Source organism: Gigantopelta aegis, chromosome 8 (genome assembly GCF_016097555.1).
Source record: "Gigantopelta aegis isolate Gae_Host chromosome 8, Gae_host_genome, whole genome shotgun sequence".
Taxonomy (NCBI): Eukaryota; Metazoa; Mollusca; class Gastropoda; order Neomphalida; family Peltospiridae; genus Gigantopelta; species Gigantopelta aegis.
This window is the reverse complement of record NC_054706.1, coordinates 70,437,926-70,457,980: the sequence shown is the minus strand read 5'-3', so window position 1 is coordinate 70,457,980 and position 20,055 is coordinate 70,437,926. Positions and strand designations below refer to the sequence as shown.

General features: G+C 38.4%; 1 protein-coding gene across 1 annotated transcript in view; it reads right to left on the bottom strand.

Annotated features, from left to right (window-relative positions):
- Positions 1–20,055, bottom strand: part of LOC121378472 (DNA ligase 1-like) — a 74,347-nt gene that overhangs the window by 49,430 nt on the left and 4,862 nt on the right. Inside the window, exons 2-9 of the mRNA XM_041506659.1 lie at positions 19,705–19,755; positions 18,744–18,949; positions 15,488–15,612; positions 14,930–15,035; positions 14,234–14,382; positions 12,656–12,995; positions 11,680–11,766; positions 11,213–11,417 (exon numbers count right to left, since the gene is read on the bottom strand). Coding sequence (XP_041362593.1) covers positions 11,213–11,417; positions 11,680–11,766; positions 12,656–12,995; positions 14,234–14,382; positions 14,930–15,035; positions 15,488–15,612; positions 18,744–18,949; positions 19,705–19,755 — 1,269 coding nt within the window. The remainder of the gene's footprint in view (positions 1–11,212; positions 11,418–11,679; positions 11,767–12,655; positions 12,996–14,233; positions 14,383–14,929; positions 15,036–15,487; positions 15,613–18,743; positions 18,950–19,704; positions 19,756–20,055) is intronic.

Below are 20,055 nucleotides of genomic sequence, written 5' to 3'. Positions count from 1 at the left end.
CCACACACCAAACAAAAAATCTTAGCTACAGCCCTGATGAAGATTGTTGTGGATTCTCCATGCCACTTTGCTGTGGACTAAATTCGAATGTTCCCAAAAAATTAAAAATAAATAAAGTTCAATGTTTTCTTTCTGTTACATATTTACATATTTGAACACCTGAAATTCAAATCTGTCTTGGAGAAACATGCTCTCAAATTACCCTAAAAGATTTGGGGCCCCTCTAACTTCCATCTTCTGCCCCCCCCCCCCCCCCCCCCCACAATACCAACTTTCAAATATACACGGTGAGCCCTGTATTTGATTTTTAAATTAAATCAACTCCCATTATAACTTATGACATTTAATATCGCTCTGCTTCATCAACCATAACTGGTAAAACTTCTACCTTGTGACCAGCATGCCGTTAAAGTTACACTACCAGTACTCAAATTATTTCCTTCTACCGCAATTCATTTCCTTAACCAACAAACCCACTTGTGAGTTGGGCCGTGCTTCAAGTGATAATTAACACACAGCAGAGATCTGCGACGGTTCGCGATGTTGTCAAGTACAATGTGATGCCCGCCACAGTTGACAATTATCGCCACTTACACTAAATTGGACAGTTAAACCATTCCAGCATTATCGGAGGCAGGCCTGTGGGAAATGTCGTTAGTTTAGCATATTAGAGGAGACTGCCCGTTATACGACATGATGTACAATTGAGCTAATCAATCACAGACGTGGCGAGTTCCCGCCCGAAATTGTGCACTCAGGCCAACACTTCCTAATTGTCTGCTGTTCTGTTAACTGGGCAGACGGTTTTCAAGTGCTGATAAAACAGACCTAGTGCTTCTGAAAACGTTATCGTGCAGGAAGGACTAACATAATGAATTGTACAGTGAAAACAGAAATAAGGCGTAAAGCAAAAAAAAAAAAAGAAAGAAAAGAAAAAAAAAGGAAGAGAAATTTAGTAAATTTAGACTTCAGAATTTGTTGGATAAAAATTCGCCATCCAAAAAATATATTAGGCTCCTACCACACAAAAAAACACTATAATAACTATCAGTTGGCAGAGTGCTCACCTGAGGTGCTTTAGTCACAGGATCAAACGTCATCAGGGGACCCATTCTCTTATTGGATTTCTCCCTGTCCCAACCAGTGCCCCACGACGGGTATATCAAAGCTCATGGTATGTGCTGTCCTGTCTGTGGGAAAGGGCATATAAAAGATCCCTTGATGCTAATGGAAAAATGTGATTTCCTCTGAAGACTGTTAAAATTATCAAATGTTTGACATCCAATAGCCGATGTTCAATAAATAAATCAATGTGCTCTAGTGGTATCTTTAAACAAAACAATGTTTAACTACTCACCCCACCCCATATTGTGCAAACCCTGGAAATGTTACCAATTCATTCCCTCCTTGACATTTTGTGAATTCTATTTTCACATTTAAGGAATAAATGAAGATGTATACCTGTGATCATCATGATCATCAGAGGTTCCTTTGTACCTGGTTTGGTTAAAATTTACATGGTAGAACTTGAAAACAAGTAAAAAATGTCTTGGCTAGAGGTTAGGACCCATATTCACAAAAAGGTGTAAATTTACCTCTACGACCAGCACTTACGTCTGCCGTAGATTTACATTTACGTTTACATGCAAGAAGCATCTTATTATCAAAGATGGTCGTAAATGTAAACGTAACTTAGTTGGACATAAATCTACGATTTAACACTTTCACCGCAGAAATAATATAAAAAAAACCTATTAGAAACGATGGCTACCGGGTAAATAAATGCGCAAAACACAATTTCGTTTGTCGTCTGCTAACAATAACATCGCGAACGGCGAACCATGGCATTTTGGTATTGGTGAGGATCCGCGTTTTGGTACAAACTTGAGGACATTTCTTAAAAAGGAAAAGATAACTCAGGAGAAATTGGCCGAGTCGAAAACATCCGTTCGATCACCAACAAAAATATGTTCAATCTGTGGGCGTTCGCCATCGCAAACTGCTTCAATTATTGGAAATGCTGCCAGTTTCCGTAAATAACGGCAGTCATGCTTGATTTATTATATGTACACGACTTACGTGCAGCGTTAGTTGTAACCGAAGGCACTCTTATATTTACGTCCAACTTTACACGTAATTTACATTTTCGTTGTTTCGTGAATAGCTCTTCAGTCGTAGATTTATGTTTACGTGTAAAACTAGGCTTACGATGTTTTGTGAATATGGGTCCTGATTGGCCATATTGGATTATGAATAAGCTCCAAAAAAAGCAACATTCGGTCAAAGGCAAAACAAAAAATCATTTGTATTAAGTTTTGTTGAAATCTGCCTGATGTAAATTGAGAACAAGTCGAAAATGTCTCAAGCAATCAGAGGCCAGGGTGGCCATCTTGGATTTTGAACTGGCCCGAACAATAATAAAACTTGATCAGAACTATGAGAGGATCATGTAGGTCATGGTCTGACGAGTGAAACTTTAAAAAACTTTGAAAACGTTCCAGAGCAGTTATTTTGATTTCAAATCAGCCCTAAAAATAACACTTGGTCAGGGCCATGAGAGGATCATTTGCTCCAAGTTTGGTTAAAATCTGCATGGTGGAACTTAAGAAGAACTTGAAAATGTCTCAGCCAATCAGAGGTCAGGGGGTCATATTGGATTTTGATTTGCCCGAAAAATAACAGCATGTGGTCAGCTCCATGAAAAGATCATTTGTACTTAGTTTGGTTGAAACCTGCCTGATGAACTTGCAAAGAAGATGAAAATGTCTGGCCAGAGCAGCCATCTTGGATTCTGAATTGGCCCAAAAGCTAACAACACTTGGTCAGAGCCATGAGAGTATCATACAAGTATGAACCATGTTTCGTCAACTTGAGAAGGAAGTCGTAAATGTCTCAACAAATCATTGGCTAGGGAAGCCATCTTGGATTTCGAATAGGTCCGAAATATACTAAAAGGCAAAAGTTATTGTGACATGGATTGTTTGAGACCTTGCAGTGTGACATTGCACATCAATTCAACGTCCACAGAAACACCACATGGTACTTATGGCAACGATATAAACAAAACAACCAGGTCAGGGACCGTCCCCGTAGCGGCAACCACCCACGACAAACCCTAATCCTAACCCTGATCCTTCCTCAGATCTGGAATGGCATTCCTAGGAACTTTCTCCAGCGTTAGTGGCCTCAGTGAGATGGTGCCAGGCCTGTATCAATGCTCAAGGTGGACACACTCGCTACTGACTGTGTGAACTTCACTCTGGACTCCCTCTAGTGATGTGGCTCATTTGCATATGGCAGGTGCACCCTTTTCATGGACTATTGCTCGTTTCCATACCTTCGGACATTTCTCTTTCCATTTTATAACGTTTCATATATGGCAGTAAAAACGTATCATCAATTATCTTTGTCTTTTGTGTGTCACAATAACTTTTGCCTTTTAGTATATAACATGTAGTCAGAGCCATGAGAGGATCATTTGTAATAAGTTTTATTAAAATCTGTCATGAGGAATTTAAAGAAATTTTAAAATGCCTCAACTACATGTAATCTGAGGACAGTGTGGCTAGCTTGGATTTTGAATTGTTCCGAAAAGTAACAACACTTGATCAGAGCAATGAGAGGATAATTTAGACCACGTTTGGTTGAAATCTGCATGGTGTAACTTGAGAAGTAAAAATGTGAGAAGTTGACAGATGCTAGACAGATGGATGAAAGGCAGACGTTACACCATGCCAAAATCTCCCATGGTCCTTCAGGTCTGGTGAGCTAAAAATTACTTAATTAGATGTTAGTTAGATTTGAAGTGCTGTACACTGTAGCAGCAATGGGTCACTCATGAAACAGGTTTTTTTATTTACAGCAAGTTATAGAACATAACATTGGGGGTAGGATTTAGCTCACTCGGGTGCTTGTGTCACAGGATTGAACCACATCGGTGGATATATTAAGCTAATTGGGTGTTCCAACCAGTGCACATCAACCGGTCAAAGGCCATGGTATGTGCTGCTGTGTCTGTGGGAAAGTACATATAAGATCCCTTGCTGCTAATGGAAAAATGTAGCAGGTTTCTTCTGACTACGAGTCGGAATGACGAAAAGTTTGACATCCAGTAGCTTATGATCAATTAATCAATGTGCTCTAGTGATGTCGTTAAACAAAACAAATTTTATAACATAACTTAATATTTAAAACCTTTTCTCTGTACAAGACAGATTTAAATGTCCACAATCATGGTACATTATTAATACACAGTATATAAAAAAAACCCATAAAGATTACATTATTAACCATAAAAAACAAAAATACCACCCCAATTATTAATAAAGCGACTTTTTGTAAAACGCTCGGGGAAAAAAACACTGATCCAGTCGATTTGACCCACATCTGACCTGTGACGTAGCATCAGGTGAATTCCACTCATTCATTAGTAGGTTAGCATGGCGACAGCATGTAATGATTCTTCGGAAAATAGCTCATTCTTATCGGACGTTAGTTTGGACATTTTGGACTTGTCGCATTTGTCTATTTATTCTAATGCTACCTCGATTGGTGAGGAAGAAGGAGAAAATCCGTTAGGGGTACTTCCCTATCAGTTTGAACCTTAGTACACCAATGATGATCCGTCGAGCCAAATGCGGTCAGCCTATTTGCAGCCCATCGCCCGGACATCGCCCGGGGACAAGAACAAATCCCGAATGTTAATGCCGAGGTGTACATTGTTCATATTTGGCACAAAGATACACCTCAACAAGATGCATTTTTATGTTAAAAAAATAAATGTAGGAAAAATATTTTTTAGATGTTTTATTTTTATTAATGAGAAAAAAAGTGCCCTGAAAATGGTAAAAATGGTCTACCATGCCTTGCCAAATTTACAATGAAAACACTAGTTATACTGTATTATCAAAGATGATGAACACCCGGATACTGTTCAATATTTGGTACATAAACTGAACATTTTGAAAATGCTGTTGCGTAAATATATTAAATTTGGTTAAAATCTAATTATTTTTGATGTTCATTACACTTTGTACCTTTAAAGTTCTACATTTATCAAAAACGTAATTCACTATTTTTTGGTATCTACATATACCTTTACAATATATATGAAGTATCAATAAAATAAATTAAAACAAATTTACCCATTTTTAATATATTCGCAATAAAGTCACGTTTTTCCCATCGCTTGCCAAAAAGCCTCTGAACTTCAAAAGTCAAGTCACGTGACACTGTGATGCACTAACCAGCGTAACATGAACACGTGATTCGCAGCCTTTCGGTCATTTTACATGGAAGTGGAACATGTGTATTTTTAAAACGCAAAAATGTTATTCTATTGAATTGAATTGTATGTTTGGAATATTATTTTGAAGATATCTTCCAAATTTGAAACATGGTGAACCATTGTTAAACAGAACACGAAAGGACCGTCAAGATGGGATTCGATTTGCAGTGACCACTTCACACCTGGGGATTACGACAATTATCTAAGATGGTTGATGGGAATGGCACCAAAACTTTTGTTAAAGAACTTGTCTGTTCCAAGCCTGTATCAACACTGTTCAGCATATTTGCAGCCCGGAGCCCGAACGTCGCCCGGAGACAAAAACAAAGCCGAAAACATACATCCGGAAAACTATATGTGGGACAGACAGACAAAATGACAAAGTTGAAAACTATAACTTGTACAGCAAGCCTCTTAATGATCATGTCTTCCACGACTGTGACATCTATATTTATAAAGGTAATCTTAGTACTAAGATATTCTTAAATCGATGGGGATGTGTTGTAGTGACATCATAGCCTATGACAATTTCATGCTATTGCTTTGAAAATATATGGTCTGGTTTAGATCACAGCATCTGGGTCACATACCAAAAAGGAAGATCTTTCCTCTGTCCAGCCAGAGGTGTGAATAAAAATAGCAACATTTTAAAGAGACAATCTTTTTAACAGGATCTTTTGCAACATCTTCCAAACAAAATAAAAAATACACTGAATTATTTAGTTAACTCTTCCAGCTGGACACAGGTTAGTTGGTCCAGTGGATGGTCCCATGTAGACTGTGCAGCTGGACACAGACTAGTTGGTCTGATGGTGGATTCTGACCTGCCTCAGTATCTTGCAGTCAGTCAGTTTTCAGTGGATGGTCTCACGTAGACCGTGCAGCTGGACACAGACTAGTTGGTCTGATGGTGGATTCTGACCTGCCTCAGTATCTTGCAGTCGGTCAGTTTTCAGTGGATGGTCTCATGTAGATCTTGCAGCTGGACACAGGCTAGTTGGTCCAGTGGATGGTCCCATGTAGACCGTGCAGCTGGACACTACCTAGTTGGTCTGATGGTGGATTCTGACCTGCCTCAGTATCTTGCAGTTGGTTAGTTTCCAGTGGATGGTCCCATGTAGACCGTGCAGCTGGACACAGGCTAGTTGGTCCAGTGGATGGTACCATGTAGACTCTGCAGCTGGACACAGACTAGTTGGTCTGATGGTGGATTCTGACCTGCCTCAATATCTTGCAGTTGGTCAGTTTCCAGTGGATGGTCCCATGTAGACCGTGCAGCTGGACACAGGCTAGTTGGTCCAGTGGATGGTACCATGTAGACTCTGCAGCTGGACACAGACTAGTTGGTCTGATGGTGGATTCTGACCTGCCTCAATATCTTACAGTTGGTCAGTTTCCAGTGGATGGTCCCATGCAGACCGTGCAGCTGGACACAGTTGGCTAGTTGGTCTGATGGTGGATTCTGACCTGCCTCAGTATCTTGCAGTTGGTCAGTTTCCAGTGGATGGTCCAATGTAGACTGTGCAGCTGGACACATGCTAGTTGGTCTGATGGTGGATTCTGACCTGCCTCAATATCTTGCAGTTAGTTTCCAGTGTATGGTACCATGTAGACTGTGCAGCTGGACACATACTAGTTGGTCTGATGGTGGATTCTGACCTGCCTCAGTATCTTGCAGTCAGTCAGTTTCCAGTGGATGGTCTCATGTAGACCGTGCAGCTGGACACAGTTGGCTAGTTGGTCTGATGGTGGATTCTGACCTGCCTCAGTATCTTGCAGTTAGTTTCCAGTGTCTGGTACCATGTAGACTGTGCAGCTGGACACAGTTGGCTAGTTGGTCTGATGGTGGATTCTGACCTGCCTCAGTATCTTGCAGTCGGTCAGTTTCCAGTGGATGGTACCATGTAGACCGTACAGCTGGACACAGTTGGCCAGTTGGTCTGATGGTGGATTCTGACCTGCCTCAGTATCTTGCAGTCGGTCAGTTTCCAGTGGATGGTCCCATGTAGACCGTACAGCTGGACACAGTTGGCTAGTTGGTCTGATGGTGGATTCTGACCTGCCTCAGTATCTTGCAGTCGGTCAGTTTCCAGTGGATGGTACCATGTAGACCGTACAGCTGGACACAGTTGGCTAGTTGGTCTGATGGTGGATTCTGACCTGCCTCAGTATCTTGCAGTCGGTCAGTTTCCAGTGGATGGTACCATGTAGACTGTGCAACTGGACACAGACTAGTTGGTCTGATGGTGGATTCTGACCTGCCTCAGTATCTTGCAGTCGGTCAGTTTCCAGTGGATGGTCCCATGTTAACCATGGATGCCTTCACATGATTTATAAATCCTCCAATGACTATGTAAGGTCAATGCAATTACTGATCCCACAATGGTTTTGTCATCATATACAATAAATGTCACATATTCAATGGTATTTGTTTTATATGATATATATTTAACGAATGGTACTTTTTATTCTTTCATCTTTTTAACTTAAACTTAAGATTATGTTTAAAATCAGGGCCCAATGCAGAAGTTTTATTTCACTTGCTGCTAGCTAGTAAATGACATATATTCACTAGCCAAATCTCTCCGTCCACTCACCACAGTTTTAGCTAATATATAATGTTATAAAATAAATGTATGACAATGCCCCCCAGTATTCGACCACTTAAAAAAGAAAGAAAGAAATATGAGTTTTGTATATGCATTATACCCGGGTAGACTTAGAGCATGATTTGGGTGCCATAATGAACAGTATGCAATAATTGACCAGACTTTCTAATGAACTATGATAAAACTCAACTCTGAAGCGTGTATACTACCAAATCAAATCCCATGACAACAATAGTAACTAATAGTGGCTAAAACTCCTATCTGCTACATATCAATCGACATAAACACCACGGATATAAATACTCCCACCCCTCACCCTTAAAGTAAATCAGAAAAAAGTGGGGGTCAAGCTGCTCATTTATTAGATAACGGGTAGCGTCTATGACTACCCTAGTTCCGCACAAAATTTGAGTACTTTTTTTTACAGGTACCCCATACATGTTCCAAGCACAAGGCTACTTGACACAGTGGTACTAGATGAAAAAAAATTGCATACATTTTTTGCCCTATTGAAAGAAAGAAAGAAAGAAAGAAGTGTTTTATTTAACGACGCACTCAACACATTTTATTTACGGTTATATGGCGTCAGACATATGGTTAAGGACCACACAGATTTTGAGAGGAAACCTGCTGTCGCCATTACATGGGCTACTCTTCCGATTGGCAGCAAGGGATCTTTTATTTGCGCTTCCCACAGGTAGGATAGCACAAACCATGGCCTTTGTTGAACCAGTTATGGATCACTGGTCGGTGCAAGTGGTTTACACCTACCCATTGAGCCTTGCGGAGCACTCACTCAGGGTTTGGAGTCGGTATCTGGATTAAAAATCCCATGCCTCGACTGGGATCCGAACCCAGTACCTACCAGCCTGTAGACCGATGGCCTGCCACGACGCCACCGAGGCCGGTTTTGAAACTATATTGTTTTTACAACCAACACACTCACATCTATCACCAATCACAGGACTTGTGGAGTTCACTTCTCTATCAAAATTTGGGTGCACCTCGAACTTTGACCCAGCCAGAAGTACTGTTATGAACATTTACTTAAGTTTAGTTTCTGCTATATAGCGTTTTTCGAAGAAAGATTGTTTACCCTACTGCGAAAGATAAATCTATCAGTTCAGTTAAATGGAGTATGGAAATGCACTGGTTGCATACTGATGCTGTTGCTCCAATACTTCATAATAATTGTTGTCTTTTGTACAATGTTTAATAATTCTGAGTCATATTCTACTCCATATCTGTGCTAATAAAGTGCTTATTTAAGAGAATATACACAACATGAAGTCTAAGGAACACTTTAGCTGGCCTGAGAATTACAAGGTTCTATCTGCAATTTTTCCAAAAATGAGTTATCCATCCTATTTGATAGAAAATAAAATTATCTACATAGTAAACAGTCCTAGAATATCGTATTTTAAGACACTGATGTTATATTAAAACTATTGCAAAGACCACTTCTACTCGAGTATCCGAAAAATTAAGTTGTGTTCTGCTGCTGTGGAGATTTTTCTACCCCACCCCCAACCCTAGGAGCCGTACTACATGAACTTGTACACCTGTCCAAGTATCATATTCAGCACGACGGGAGTTTGGCGATCGTCACGCTGATCTACGGCGACAACAAACCGAAGAGATCCGACTAGTAGGAGGAGGAGGTGGCGACCCAAGGCTACTCAGGGGGGACCAAACCTGGCAGCTTTTCTGCCAGGGGCGATCCCACCTGCTTCCAAGAAAAAGGCAAAACCGACAGGGGCTGCTCAGAGGGGACCAAAGCCGGGGGGACCAACCACCGGGGGCAGTCCCTTCTGTGTCGTCGCCCCGATCGACGCGACAGCAGCCCACGCCAGGAGTGGACCAAAGCTGTCAGCTCCACTAACAGTGGCGGTTCCTTCTGTTAGGACACTGACACAGATGGAGACTGTTCATGTGTTCCTAGGACAGGTAACCTCCTTTTGGGGGCTTAGTTGGACTTTAAATATTTTCGGCTGTGGCTCAAAATTTTATGTTAATTTTTTTGTAAACAGTCTGATGCACTTTACTTTGGCAGCCCGTCTAAATTGCTCAAATCACCTTAAAAAATAAAATTCTGAGCATTCTAATTTTAACTTTGGATTTAATTCTTTTTTTCAGTCCAGACATGAGCAGGTTCATTTGGCCTTAGGTCCCTGACCTAACTACTAAATTTGTATTCTAAATTCCGCCCACCTCAAACTTAGCCAGCCCCCCATCCCCCTTTCCCCCCCCCCCCCCCCACTCCTGGCCCGGACTTAGTCACTAGCGAAAGTCGGAGATTAAGCCTGGGACAGGCGTGCGTGAAGCTCTCGTAGCACATATGCACGTTAAAATTTTACCCGACCCATCAGCAAAGACCTCTCTGCAGCTCCAAACGTCAAGTGGCGATTTCTCAAAATGACGTTTTGTGCACATAGAACCTTGTAATCCTCCACCCACATTAACCAATAATTGTATAGTAATAGTTTAATGTACCAAAGATACAAATAGACATTAGCTGCCCAACTCACGATCACTTTACAATATTACCAGCTAAACTTCCTGTACATAATATGCTCAGGTGAAGAAGAAAAAAAAGCCTGTGAACAAAAGTTACTCGGAAATGCGAGTGTTTTACTTGCCGTGTAGAGCCCTGAAAATTATGAAAAATAAAACCATATTGACATGTAAACAGCACTGACTGCTCAATTTGGAACTATTCTGAAAGGGGCCAAGGTAAGTAGACCGGTTTTTATTTTAATGTGGCAAAGCATTGGAATAGTGTTTCAATGATGTGACTTTGCTTTTCCCTATAATAACATTAAACTGGATGCATGATGTTTAAAAAAAATTAATGCTAGAAAAATTCCAACACAAAATTGTTATTGAAAACTACTAACGCACCTGTATTTGAAGAAGTTACAGTAAGATGTTATATTTATGGTGAACAAAGCCAAAATGATGTTGGGGTGGGACATCACCCAGTGGTAAAGCGCTCACTTGATGCGTGGTCGGTTTAGGATCGATCCTCACCAGTGGCCCTATTGGGCTATTTCTCATTCCATCCAGTGCTCCACAAACTGGTGTAACAAAGGCCGTGGCATGTACTATCCTGTCTGTGCATATAAAAAATCCCTTGCTGCTAATCGAAAAGAGTAGCCCATGAAGTGGCGACAGCAGGTTTCCTCTCTCAATGTCTGTATGGTCCTTAACAATATGCCTGACACCATATAACCGTAAATAAAATGTGTTGAGTGCGTCGTTAAATAAAACATTTGTGCATTATGTGCATTCAAATAAACAATTAAACATGTCTTACTTCACTGGAGATGTTGCTGAGGTCTTGTCCTTTTCAACAGATTTTGTCGATGCTTTACTTTCTTCCCCGTCATCTTGAGATTTTTCAGTCTTCACTGTTGATTTTTCAGACTTTACTTTTGATTTTTCAGATTTCACTGCTGACTTTTCAGACTTAACTTTAGACTTTTTAGATTTTGTTGTTGACTTTTCAGTTTGTCTTGGAGCTGCAATGATAACAAAGATTTTAAGTAAAAACAGGCAAGAAAACAAATTTAAATGCATAAATAAGACATGATAAATTAACAAAATGCCACATTACATGAAACAACAAAGTTAAGCATTGGAGAGTAATAAAAACACTTTTTAAGTAGACAGATTATTCTCTCCAGTATACTTTCCTAATCATGTCTGTTATTTGTTTAATCATAAACTGTCAGATTAAAAAACATAAACTGCTATCTAAAGATTGCAAGACAAATAACATACAGAAAAAACTATGAATTTCTTTTTTCTTTATCGTCCCGTCTTCAGAGTCACTTTTTTCTTCTTTCACACTAACATTTTCATCCTTATCTAAAAATGACAAAAGCATATTATTAACAACATATTCCGTAACTACTGTCATGAAACAGTTTTAATTATCCGAATCTACTACTGTACTATTTATGGAATGTCAAACTCATAATCAATCATACCTGGGTTTTTAATAGTAAGACAGTATGTCTTTTAAAATAAAATAAAAATAACCCCAGCAAAATTATACTGTTAATAACACAAAGCTGTTTACCACCCAAAATTCATCCACAGCTCTAACATATGATAATTACAGGATATTAAACGAGCTTCCATTTCGTATCATGTTTATGTCCCTCTTGTCACAAGCTTTAGAAAGTGACAATGAAAATTATTTCACGAGGGACATAAACATGTTACGAATTGGTAGCGAAATTAATATCCTTTTATTATCCATAATCAATCTTAATTTATATCACTCAACTTGTTTGGTTGACGTTCCTGTAAGGTTGCAGTGCGCCAATCGATGACGTCACGAAGTGTTATGTCCCACTTGACATTCTAGAGGGACATATCGCTTTGATATGAACCAAGATATTTTAAGCATATGGGTAATAATAAAATATAACCAACATCAGATGAAAAATTTTCATGCAAAATGTTTTCTTTTTTTATAGATAAACTTTGTTATAGACTCCACAGGGAGATAATAAAATGTTGCTGCACATTACTGGTCAGTGTCAGGCAGTGCAAAAACATTTCAAAAAAACGTCTTTAAAAAAATTAAAATTGGGGACAGAAATTAACAGTCGCCTGCTCACCTCAGGCAAGTAAAAACTGTTGGGGTAGAATACAATTTAAGTTTAAGAGGTAAACATGTTCCAGTTAGACTATTAGATATAAGTATAAGGATATGTTTTTGCAACTAGTTATCTGGCTTCACATTTACCTGTAATGGCATTTTCATTTTCTGACTCTGTTTCATTGGCAGATTTAATTTCCTCTTTAGCCACTTTTTTGTGATCGTCTTTGGACCCAGTCTTTGTAGACATTTTCTCATCTTCCAAACCATTTTCTTTGCTTTTTATTTTGCCGTCTGTTTCACTGCCAGTCTCCATAGGTTTATCAACAGATGCAGGATTACTTTCTTTTTCCTTTGTTTCCTCACACGTTTCAGATTTCGAAATGTCGTTTTCTTTCTTCATATCAACATTGTCTTTCTCGTCATCTTCCTCTTGATCTGTGCCATCTACTTCCATAGCTTCTGAATCACTGCAAGATTCCTGGCTCTAAAACAGATAAAAAGTTTGTTTTGTTTAATGACACCACTAGAGCATATTGATTTATTAATCATCAGCTATTTGATGATGAAACAGACTACATTTTTCAATTAGTAGCAGGGAATCTTTTATATGCACCATCCCAAACAGGATAGCACATACCACAGCTTTTGATGTACCAGTTGTGATGCACTAGCTGGAATGAAAAATAGCCCAATGGGCCTAGCCGCGGGGATCAACCCTAGACTGATCATGCATTAGGCGAGCACTTGACCACTGTGTTATTAAGCTCTCTAAAACAGATGAAGTAAAATAATAAGATTTCTTCTAGACCATATGTCATTCAACAAATTCAAAAAGTAAGAGTAAAGGAAAAAGGATGTGGGGATCATAGACACAACTGAAGATTAGTCTCCTGGCTATTGAGACACTTAGACCAGACTATGAGGTATAGTGTGGGGGGGGGGGGGGGGGGGGTGACAGTTGTACTTTGCAACAGGTTTAGATAAATATGGAAAAGCAAATTGTAGATCAGACTAAACAAATGTATCTTTGTCAACTGTAAAGCCAGCCAAATATGCAAACCTGTGTTTAAGGGAAGTTCAAATACTCTGGCTAGTTCAAGGAGTGATTTTTAACTCAATATATCTTAACTGGCTTTCAATAATCTGAGTCAGAAAAGCAATTAATGACTCCCTTCAAATTTTTTCATGGCATGGTCTGTAGTAAGATTTTTTCCCCTGCACCCAAATATTTTGCTAAAGAGGATATTTCATTTAGAATTAAATTAATTCCCATTGTAACATATGACATATAATACTGCTCTGCTTCATTGAATATGTTCAAGTCTCCGGAACTGACTAATGTTCCGTTGCTGCATTTCCATGTTTGTGATTTGTTTCCATGGAAGGAAGGAAATGTTTTATTTAATGACGGACTCAACACATTTTATTTCTGATTAAATGGCGTCAGACATATGGTCAAGGACCACACAGACATTGAGAGAGAAAACCCGCTGTCACCACTTCATGAGCTACTCTTTTTGGATCTTTTATATACACCATCCCACAGACAGGATAGTACATAGCACAGCCTTTGTAACACCAGTTGTGGAACACTAGCTGGAACAAAAAATAGCCCAATGGGCCCACAGATGGGGATCAATCCCAAACCGACCACGCATCAAGCGAGCGCTTTGCCACTGGGGTATGTCCCGCCCCTGTTTCCATGGCGTCATCTTATCTCACCTCTTGTTTCTCGGTTTTCAAGTCTCTGGAACTGACTGATGTTCCATTGTGTATTTCCTTCTTTCTTTTGGCTGGACTCTCAACACCAAGTGACTGGGGACTCTGGTCCATGTTCTTTCTCTTCACAGCGCTACCAAAACTCTTTCTGGCTAACAGTACAGACAATAAAAATTTAATAATTAACATAAAATTACAACAATATAAACAAAATATAAGAATATAAAACTTTTTTACTTCATAAATGTGTGACAATTACGAATGCTTATGGCATAGTAATAATTTATGAATAAGCGTATTTTTAAAACTTCTGTGCTATCATCAAAACATTTATAAATACATGGTAAACTATTACAAATGGTAATCTAAATTTGTCATTATAACACTTAAAAAGTTTCTGTTCAAATACAAGTGACAAATAGATTTTGAAATGTCTTAAATCATTTATTAGATCAACTGACATGCTGAAGGATTTTTTTTTTTTAATTAAATTTCGTTAACTAATTTTGTAAATGAGGTGTAGTATTTAGTCTGACAATAAAGAGATTTTGAAATGTTTGTCACGGATGAGATTTTTTCCAAAATAGGTACATACTCTGAATATATTTTATTGGATCTCATGAGATTTTTCTTAACAAATAAATTCAAAAATACGTAAATCTTTCTTACAACCAGTAAAACAGTGGTCTAACTACATACCAGTTTTTCTTGGTGGTATGACAGTCGGTGACTTGACAGGAGTAACGGGAACAGAGGTAGAAGATCGAGATGGGGACTGAGAAAATGCTTGGGAATTCTTGTCACTCTGGACAAAAATAGAATAGTACATAAACTTGTTTAAAACAGAATTATGCATGTAAGATCTCCAAGTTTTTTTGTTTATCATTCAGATGCTAACAGGTATAGCATGAAGATGATTATTTATCTTTCCTTGCTTTTGCTACAGCATTATTGTGCAACACCAAAACATTTTTAAAATTATATTTTAAAAATTCTTACTTATAATTTTAACATTAAAAAATGCTTGTGATTTTAAGGTATTTGCTCAGACAGACATCAGCTGACATACGATACATCTAATAAAATTACCATTCTTAGAAATTCACAGCAGTCAGCAGTGTCATGAAAACAATAAAAACATTCTATGGTATGTCTATCATTGTTATTGTACCAAATTGCCATCACAAGTAATCAGTATATCAAGAACTGTCTCATATTTTACCCGAGTACCAAAAATACAAGATTCAGAGGTTTTACCTGGGACTCCACAGACGGTGTCGGCATGACTGTCTCTTGTGGTTTGAGTTCTTCTTTTTCTACCACAGCCACATTTTCATCTACTACCACCTCCTTCTTGACCTCTTTAGTAACTTCAGCTGTCTCTGAAAATAGTTAATCACTGTTTTAAAACAGGAGGCTGTTTATTCAAAGTAGTAATTTAATATAAAAAAAACAACAACAAACATGGTATCACCAGGAATTATTGAAAGGGGTTTATTTTTGTAATGAACTAGTAAATGTTATAGACAATACAAAAGTTGATGCCATCACCATCACAGGGTTCATACACTTTATCAATAACCAAATTCCATGACTTTTCATGACTGTTTAATGGCATTTTCCATGACCTTTTGAAAGATTTTTTTTTTTTTACAATCCTTGACAAAATCTAAATGTATGTAAGATTTATATGTAATCCAATTTGATTTGTTGGTTTACAGGCAATCTTTTTCAAAATGGCAGAATGAAGGAAATAAAAATAAAAATGACTTTCAGATTGTTTTTACTGGGATTTATTGGCAACATTCTCTCAAAACCACAGAGGGAATAAAAAACCTTAAAATTACAAAACGTATTAATTTATTGATATACATGTGCATTATTTAAACCATTTTTTGTAACTGTTCCATGCATTCATTCTGACATCAAATGTATTAATTTTTATTCAATAAAAACAGTAATATGAACCTTCTGAGTACTGCAGGTGAGATATATCTCAACTAAATTCATAATTAAAAAAAGTATAGAATTAATTTTAACTCAATTACGAACAGAACCTTTTTTGTACTATTTCGGCCTATACCATCTGATATTTTAGATATTAATAATAACGTTTTTATAAATAATAAAGATTATTATACACACTCTGTTTTCTCACACAAAAACATTTTGAAATTAAAAAAAAAAATAAAGAAGGAAATTGTTCTTGGCACTTTAATTTAAATGCAGTTCGTATTTAAGGTCAAGTTTAATAATTAACTTGCAAGTTTTTGCTGGCAGGCTATTTTTAAAATACACATTTATGTTTTACATGCATCAAGTGACTTCTATAAAGTAAATAATGTTGCTACTTTGCTTTGTTCAATATGATGCAAAACATATAAAAGTTATGCTGATCCTTTGTCCTACGAAAATGAGTAAAGCTTGGGGTACATGTATTTCCATTAGTCACCTAATATCGTATAGTTCATTTTTCATGGAAAATGAAAATTTATCTAAATACTTTTACCACTTAAATTTTAAAACTTATGATTACTTTTAAAATATATGTAGTAAAAATGTATTTAGATAGATTTTCATTTTCCATGACTTTCCATGACCAATATCAAAATTCCAGGACTTTCCAGGACTAGAAAATGACATTTACAAATTCCATGACTTTCCAGGATTTCCATGACTCGTACGAACCCTGCATCATATGCGTGTGAATTAGGAGGGGAGGCATGTCAAAATCTCCATGCCCAAAGAAAATTATATTTCTTTAATGTATACTACTCAAAAGAATTTAAGGGTCAGACGATATTTTCGACATTATTTTCTGAATGTCAGTTATATTAGCTAGACCATAATGTCACGCATGGTATTGTTCCATTTTGACGAAAGTGGGTCTAAGCAACCCATAAATGAATTAAAATCCACTGTCATTGACACTGTCGACTAGTTCTAATGGTGAAAACATGCTTACATTTCCACGTAAATTAGGGCGAAAGCGAAAGGTCTGCTAAGTGCCCATAACTTGCTTTTTCACAAAGCGCTTCATTTGCACGCTTTGCACGTGTATTCCATGTTCCCAATGCTGAATTTCCGTATAATTGGAGCTTGCGTTCGTGTACGGTGCACACTCCAAATTCGACAATGGTACGACTTCAACTGACTATCGAAGATCGATGAAGGGCTATTGCTTGGCTTCAGGATGGCAATACGCAAAGAAATGTTGCTTTGAGACTTGGTGTCAGTCAGAGTGTCGTTAGCCGACTGTGACAACGGTACCAAGCAACGAATTCTGTTCCAAATCGTCCACGTTCGGGAAGACCCCGAAGCACTACAAATAGAGAGGATCGCTACATCACCAATATGGCTCTACGTCAACGCACAACCACTGCACGCCGATTACGTGACAATCTGCGGACTGCGACTGAAACTCGAATGTCTGATCAAACCATACGCAATCGTCTGAGAGCCAATAATCTACGCTGCCGTCGCCAGGCTGTTCGACCACCACTCCTACCACGTCACAGAACGGCCAGACGTCACTGGTGCACGCTTCATCTGCGGTGGCAACGTGTTCAGTGGGGTCGAGTGATGTTCACTGATGAGTCCAGGTTTAGTCTTCAGTTCAACGACCGTCGGGTTCGTGTCTACAGACGTCCTGGGGAGCGCTTCGCTGACGTTAACGTTAGACAACGTCACCGGTTCGGTGGTGGCAGCGTCATGGTGTGGGGCGGCATCTCTATCCACCACAGGACCCCCCTCTATGTGGTGGATGGCAATCTGAATGGAATCCGCTATCTGAATGAGATTATCCGGCCGTTGGTTCTCCCAGGCCTTCAGCAGATTGGCGGCGGGGCAGTTCTGCAGGATGACACTGCCAGACCCCACCGCGCCAGGGTGGTAACGGACTTTCTCAGACAACAAGGTATTGCCAGGATGGATTGGCCAGCATATTCGCCTGACTTGGCCCCAATAGAGCACGCCTGGGACGAATTAGGCAGGAGAGTTCGGGATAACCATGCCCCTCCGGCCAACCTTCATGATCTGGGTCAACTTCTTATGGCAGAGTGGCAGGCCATTCCCCAAGAGTTCTTCAGACGTCTGATCAACAGCATGAGGCAACGATGTGTCGAGTGTATTCGCGCCAGGGGTGGATTCACACACTATTAAACAAATGTTCTAATGTGTAAAATCCATGTTTGACAACCTTCAACTTTGACAGCATGCCATGTGACTTTCTTGTATACAGTGACGTTTATTTGTGGGTTTTTTGTAAATATGGAACAATAAATTAAATTTTTGGTGTAGTTTACATCATCAATCTAATACACTCTGAAACTTATTTGGTTATAAATTTTTGACCCTTAAATTCTTTTGAGTAGTATATTTTGGGGATAAGCATAAACCGACCCCCCTAAAAACCTCACCCGCCAGCCTAGACCTACTTGCACAATTTCCTGCACCATTGTAAAAAAATTAATCGTTAGCTTTATAAATGCCACATACTGAATAATTTACTTACCTTTTTGTTTCTCTTCATTTATTTCATCTTCATCATCACTCTCAATAACTCTCGCTCTCTTCTTTTTGGTGGACACTTTGATCGGAGAATCGAGATCCTTGCTGGGAGAAGAGTTCTTTTGTTTTAGAGGAGATTTTGTCTTCACTTTCTTTTTAGGAGTTTCCTTCTTCTTAGACTTCTCTGCCATCTTCTCCTTTTTGTTTTCACTGCAGACATTAAAACGAGAATGTACTATCTAGTAAAATGAACTAATTATGGTAAACTAAGACAATAGCCTACAGTTTTACAGCCAATACACTATAATCAACCATAACTGTGCAAGGCAAGGTCCCCACTAGTGCTAGAGCAAAGCTTAAATTCTGGCAAAAATAATAGATATTCAGGCAAATTGTACTAACCTGAGACCTTTTTACCATGTATTTCCATGATTTTACCCTCAAAATTAGTTGTAATCCCTGTAAAAATGTGTAGTAAAAAATGGGAGCCCATACGTCTATGTAATCAACCTTGTGAAACATTTTCAAACAAAGCCCTAGGGCTCACCTGTCCATTACAAAATTAGCCAATTGCTATTTTTTTATACAAAGTGGCTATATCATTTAGTTTTTGGCTCATAAAATATTCCTTGAATTATCCACATTCTAATAATATTAAAGAAATACGAAGTAGATGTGCATACAAAATAAAGTTAGGTAGCCACAATGTGAAAAATGTTTAATACAGACAACACAAGTTTTGAATAAACTATTTAGAAAATTAGTAAGGTCTAAAAAAAAACAATGTTTCCAGTTTCTTGACCTACCCTAATTTTATGTAGCGACCCTGAAATTTTTTGAAGGGAAAAAAATAAATTATAATAAAACTTAAAAAAATAAAAAATAAATCATGATCTCTGTTTTTTTGCAATCAGCAAACTAGATTCGGAACACCTCGGCCTATCATGTGTGTTAACTATTCTCACCTGTCATTTTTTTCTTCTTCATTCTTAGGCAGCTTTGCCGAAAAAAATGACCTGCAATAAGGAACAAGCATGGATATGAAAACAATCTTCAGAGGGTAAAACTGTTTTAATGAAAGGTCATCAAACTAGTCAATATCCATAATGAATCAAGTATATACCGTTGGGTATCGGTATCATGTCAATACCGATTTCATATACGTGCAAATCTCAAAATACCAAAATTTTGGTACTGAAAATTGTTTTCCGCCAGTTAGTAAAACACTAACAATATATCTGATGAACTCAAAATGGCTAAAAGAACGGTTGGACATCATTCTTGCTCAAAATCAACAGAAAAACATACCCCTGCAT